Source organism: Limulus polyphemus, unplaced genomic scaffold, assembly GCF_000517525.1.
Source record: "Limulus polyphemus unplaced genomic scaffold, Limulus_polyphemus-2.1.2 Scaffold4037, whole genome shotgun sequence".
NCBI classification, from domain to species: domain Eukaryota; kingdom Metazoa; phylum Arthropoda; class Merostomata; order Xiphosura; family Limulidae; genus Limulus; species Limulus polyphemus.
This window is the reverse complement of record NW_013669647.1, coordinates 65,290-71,781: the sequence shown is the minus strand read 5'-3', so window position 1 is coordinate 71,781 and position 6,492 is coordinate 65,290. Positions and strand designations below refer to the sequence as shown.

The 6,492-nt window shown below is 32.7% G+C and overlaps 1 protein-coding gene across 2 annotated transcripts in view; it reads right to left on the bottom strand.

Moving 5' to 3' along the window:
* The window catches only part of LOC106470491 (FK506-binding protein 15-like), a 69,302-nt gene that overhangs the window by 25,491 nt on the left and 37,319 nt on the right, over nucleotides 1–6,492 (bottom strand). For both annotated transcript variants that reach the window (XM_022399107.1, XM_013931053.2), the window contains exons 12-14: nucleotides 5,016–5,076; nucleotides 1,790–1,891; nucleotides 502–637 (exon numbers count right to left, since the gene is read on the bottom strand). In XM_022399107.1, coding sequence (XP_022254815.1) covers nucleotides 502–637; nucleotides 1,790–1,891; nucleotides 5,016–5,076 — 299 coding nt within the window. The remainder of the gene's footprint in view (nucleotides 1–501; nucleotides 638–1,789; nucleotides 1,892–5,015; nucleotides 5,077–6,492) is intronic.

The following is a 6,492-nucleotide window of genomic DNA, read 5'->3' as shown; positions in this document are numbered from 1 at the left end:
ACTACACTGGTACAACCATCTAAACATATTGAGAAGGTTCTTATTTAAAGAGTACTGCTTTGGTACAACCATCTAAACATATTGAGAAGGTTCTTATTTAAAGAGTACTGCTTTGGTACAACCATCTAAACATATTGAGATAGTTCTTACTTAAGGGTACTGCTTTGTTACAACCATCTAAACATATTGAGATAGTTCTTACTTAAGGGTACTTTTTTGGTATAACTATCTAAGCAGGGTGTACAAGATATACTTTTTAAAAAATTAAATGATGAAGATTTTAAATAGAGAAATTTTTAATTAGATGAAATGTGTTATTATAAATTCAAAAGCAGTTCAGACAATTAAAGCTTTAGAAGGTTTAGGAATAGTGGTTAGCAAATGCACAATGGAAAATACAAAAAAATCATCTTATCAAATCAACACAATAAATTCATATAATGCCTGTATTACTGAAGGTGTCTATAATATCTTAAGATTACCAAATACTTTTTGCATTACCTTGAGTTACACCAGGCTGGATAGAATGGACAATATTTTGGTTGAGAGTAGATGATGATCTTGACTTTCGTTGTTCTAGTGGCTGATGTAATGGAAGGACTGGAGGGGGCGACACTGAGGAATGAGGATGATCACCCTGTTGGTATTGAAATTTTACATTTGCTTTTAAATCTACGAATAAAATTGTCTAATATCTTGAATAAAAACTGTACCAAAGTCAGACATTTTAAAATTTAATACACTTATAGACATTGAAAAGATCTTTTCTAGAGATTCAGATATTTCAGCAAGACAAGTGTCATCAATTCATAATTTTAACATATTTTCTGTCTGACTCAAAGTAGCATTCTACAGTCTTATGACAGAGAAAACTTTAAATATTTTAACTATTGTGCTTATAGTTTTTATAACAAAACTGATTAAAGTATTAACTACATCTAATATTGTAATTTCCACGTTTATAGTTTTTTTTTATAATACAACTGGTTAAGGTATCAATTACATGTAATATTGTAATTGTTATGTTTTTAGTTTTAGGAAAATTTATTTGTAATTGTTTCAGAAAAACAAAACTGACTATCAATTAGCTGCTTCTAGATGCACTACCTCATTTCTAGTTAAAATGAGAGAACACGGTTTATAGCCATTAATAAACACAAGAATCAGGAATTGTCTAATAAAATACAAAACCAACCAATTATATAGTTAACCTACTATAAATGAATTATTCTACTTTAACAGAGTAGTTTATATTCTGTTACAAAGTTAAAATTGTTTTTTACATTAAGTATTTTCCTTTTCAGGATTTCTCAGATATTAAGTAAAATTAGTTTACCTACAGAGTACAGATTAACCTCAAATAAAGAACTGTAGCACAGTGATATTTGGTGATAACCATTATAGTTAAGTTTTGGACTTCAGATTTTGTTATGCTGCATAACATCACATAAAGTTACTACAACAGTGGTACTTGGTTAGGGTCATAACAAGAAGTTCTGATATTCTGCCTTGAAGGGTTTATTGATATTCAAAATATCATAAAACCAATATATTGTAAGGTTAATTGATACTTGAAGCACCATAAAACCAATACATTGTACAATTCATTGATATTTGTTGTATTATAAAACCAATACATTGTAAAGTTAATTGATGTTGGAGTATCATAAAACCAGTACACTGTAAACAACAAAAAAAGAGAGTAAAAAGGTAGTTCTGACATAAACACACCCACAAATAGTAAGTTCAATGGATAAAGAATTAAATAGTTTTGATTAGAATAACTTACCTCTATGTCTGACTCACTACTGAGGTGTCCTGCAACAGGTAGTAAGGACATACCCAGTTTGGCCACCCTGGAGATGATCTGAGCTTTATCACTCTTAGAGCTCTGAAGGAGAAATCAATCAAGTCTCTATACAACATCCTTAAAAATTCTAATTCTATACAACAAACATAATGTCTTCAAAACCTATAATTAATCATATTATCCTCCTGCTTCAATACAAGATGCATAATGTATATCTTCAATACTTTTAAAACCAGAAATAATCATATACATGTACTAAGAGTTTTAGCCACAATAACTACCAGAAGATGCATCATAAAGCTGGTATTCTGACTGGATTGTCAGCTGTACTAGTCTGTTTAAAGAATAACCATTCTTGCCTGTCCTCTTCAACATTTATAACATGGATCTTGACAGTCCAACCAGATGTGTGTTAACCTTTGCTGATGACACTCTGGTACACAGCAGAAGATCTAGCAATGATAAAATTGAAAACAAGATGCAATCATCCTTTCGCAGGGTGATTCAATGGTGCTATGACACAGGAATGGTCATCAATCCGACCAAAGCCACAGCTATTCATCAATGGACATGCTGAAGACAAGCCACCACTATCCTTTGTGGACACAGCTATCTCTCTGAAGTACCTGGAAGTAACCTTTGACAGACAACTTTACCAGATACATTAACATCTTGTTCAACAGAGATACTAAAGGTATCAAAATACTGAAAGTTGCTGCATGAAATAAAGAATGTCAACTGCTTATTCTCTACCAAAGTCTTATCTTAGATTATGCACTACCAATGTTTAGTATGAGTGCTAACAGCTAGATAAGACTGAAAAGATACAAAACTTGCTTAAAAGACGAGTCACAGGATTTACTTCAGACATCTCCATCAAAGCTCTATTACACCTCACAATCCTCAGCAGTAATGCAGAACACCAACAGCACTTTCAAGTAAAAATTTTCACTAGGGCAGTGTTTTCCAAACCAGTGGCTGGGGAGGGGGATAGCCTTTTGGCAAGAGAGTCTCAAAATAAGGATGAAAAAAACAGAAGTATTGGAGAAAAGAATAACCTAAGAAAACTATCACTTTGCTCTCAAAGTTTTTGTTTTTGCTTTTGTATTACTCACTCCTTACAATCATTTTTTTCCTTTTAAAAAATTATTAAAAATATGTAAAGAAAATGTTGATTTTGCCGTTATCATTTCCAAAAATTTTAATGTGAAGGGAGGGACATAGCAGAAACTTTGCTGAGTTGGGGGGGGGGGGGGGCACTAATTAAAGTTTGGAAAACACTGCATAAGGTTGTTGTCCTTTTCAACCAGGATATTCAAGCTCCACAACAATCCCATAGACATCAGCCAAGTAGTGGATCTGTCACCACCAGATCTCTGAATTTCACATGTGGTATAAACATCTGATGCCACTTGTATCAGTGGATATCAGTTTAGACAGAAAATGTAGAGACTGAGAAATGAACCACAGATAAACAGTGCTACCAAAAAAAACACAACTGATTAATAGATAGTATTGTATAAAATTCAGATTGGTTGGTCCCCTGAAAGATGGCAGAGCACAAAGCAACTACATGGTAAGACATCACTTGGATGTAAATGCCAGACCACATAGGGGTAAAGCTAAATGAGGAAGTTCACAAGAGAAGTTTATTTATCATATCCAGCATAACTCTTCTGGCAGGATGTTGACCTACCAGATAAAAATGGCAACCATGCAAGGTCTTCATTGACATTTACAAGGAATGACACTGCTGAAAACAAAGCACCATATAGTGTACCTAGGAAAAGATGGGGAATCAATAAAATAGTACAGAGCCAGAAGACAACTGGTAACATTTGTAAAGGAATTCTTTTTCTACATCCTGCCAGGCAGTCATTCTCCATGTGAAGCATGACCACTGGGTTTGTTACCTAGAGCTCTTCATGAATGAATGATGTCTTCATATCATACTTCAGCATGAACTATTCGGTAAGCAATGGGGCAAAACATTACCAATTTCATAAACCAGTCTATCCATGTGATTGTCTGTCATGAACAAGTTGTGATTTCATTGGTTCATATGTTGGTTGTATACAAGATCAAAACATATACACATTAAAAAGGTTTAAACACATTAAAGTAGGAAAAACAACAGATTTTGAATCTTTACCACAAACAATAATTTTTTAATGCAGAATCAAGAATCTTCTTTTAATACTTATCTCATAATGTTAAACAACATACTGAAGACTAGTTTTAAAGCTAGCATTTATATGAATAATAGAGAAAAAGTAGGAAATATGATCATAAACTGAACAAAATTACACAAGCAGGCTCACACACAATACACGTTGAAAAATAAAGATGTGGCAACCTTAAAGTTCATTACTGAAATATACCTTCACTTTAGACCTGAAGTAACTTCCATGGTAAATATTGGTTTTTGGATATCATTTGTAGGTAAAATTACTATCTTAGATCAGTATAAATAAAAGTGGAATAATAGCCCCAAAAGTGTGTAAAAATGTCAACTTGGTTATCCATCTGGATTAATAAACAATACTAAATTTGCTCTTTAAAACCTTAAAATCATAGTATATAAATAACATTTGGGCTAATATACCATTATTATTTAAACGAAATGATACATATTATGTATATAATAATTAAATTTTAACAAAGCTTTAAGCAATATAAAACAGTAAAAACAATAAATTCTATAAAAAATTTTATTTCACTCCAAAATCAATTTTTGTTTCTTGTGTGTGGTTTGGAGAGTCTTTACACAAACAAGTTTATAATTCTAAGAACTTATGAAAGAAAGTGAATAAGAATGTATAACAATATGTCAACCACATTATACCTGCTATTTCAGTGCCAACGAGACTTTTTGTCTAATACAAGGGTCTTTAGGCCGACTGAGATATGACAGACACAGAAGCAGTTGAGATGCTATTTATATTATCAAATTGCATGAACAACATCTGTTACGATGTGAACTACATTAATTTGATGAAATGTAACTGCTATGTGAGTAAATTACAAATCAGAATTAGGATAAACATTAACAACAAATTATGGTATATTTATCTTAATTCCATTATTATTAATTTTTCTTGACTTAACTTTAGTCATCATTTAGAAGAACTGTCAAACTAGTAGCAGTACAATAAATATAAACTAAATAATACATAGTAGAAATATAATGTACTTATTTCCAAACCTGAGACATCTGTTCAGATAATGATGCTCCACGTGCTCTTACAGAATCTTCATTGCTAACACTGAAAAATACAAATAGCCACACCTCAGTATCTGTTTGTGAAAATAATCTTTGTTTTCAGTGAATAATACTTACAAAAACAATCAGAAATTAATCTGATTTATTTTATAGAATTAGCCAGGCCAACTGGGTTACATCACAGAAGTAACCAGGTGGGAGGGTACTGGTCATATGTAACAATGATTTTATCTGACAACAGAAGGCCAACTGGGTTACATCACAGAAGTAACTAGTTGGGAGGGTACTGGTCATATGTAACAATGATTTTATCTGACAACAGAACCCCAACTGGGTTACATCACAGAAAAAGTAACTAGTTGGGAAGGTACTAAGCATATGTAACAATGATTTTATCTGACAACAGAAGGCCAACTGGATTACACCACAGAAGTAACTAGTTGGGAGGGTACTGGCCATATGTAACAATGATTTTATCTGACAACAGAAGGCCAACTGGGTTACACCACAGAAGTAACCAGGTGGGAGGGTACTGGTCATATGTAACAATGATTTTATCTGACAACAGAAGGCCAACTGGGTTACACCACAGAAGTAACTAGTTGAGAGAGTACTGGTCATATGTAACAATGATTTTATCTGATAACAGAAGGCCAACTGGGTTACACCACAGAAGTAACTAGTTGGGAGGGGACTGGTCATATGTAACAATGATTTTATCTGACAACAGAACCCCAACTGGGTTACATCACAGAAGTAACTAGTTGGGAAGGTACTAAGCATATGTAACTACAATTTTATCTAACAACACAAGGCCAACTGGATTAAAATTTAACTTCACACTATAACTGAAATAATTCCCTGCATTTTCTATATATACCAACACTAACAACAATCACATATACTTCTTCACTAATTCAGTATACCTACCAACACTAACAACGATTACAGATGTTTCTTCACTACTTCAGTAAACCTACCAACACTAACAACGATTACAGATGTTTCTTCACTACTTCAGTAAACTTACCAACACTAACAAGGATTACAGATGTTTCTTCACTAATTCTGTAAACCTACCAACACTAACAAGGATTACAGATGTTTCTTCACTAATTCAGTAAACCTACCAACACTAACAACGATTACATTTTTCTTCACTACTTCTGTAAACCTACCAACACTAACAACGATTACAGATGTTTCTTTACTAATTCAGTAAACCTACCAACACTAACAACAATTACATATTTTTCTTCACTACTTCTGTAAACCTACTAACACTAACAATTATTTACAGATGTTTCTTCACTACTTCAGTAAACCTACCAACACTAACAAGGATTACATATGTTTCTTCACTACTTCAGTAAACCTACCAACACTAACAAGGATTACATATGTTTCTTCACTACTTCAGTAAATCTACTAACACTAACAAGGATTACATATGTTTCTT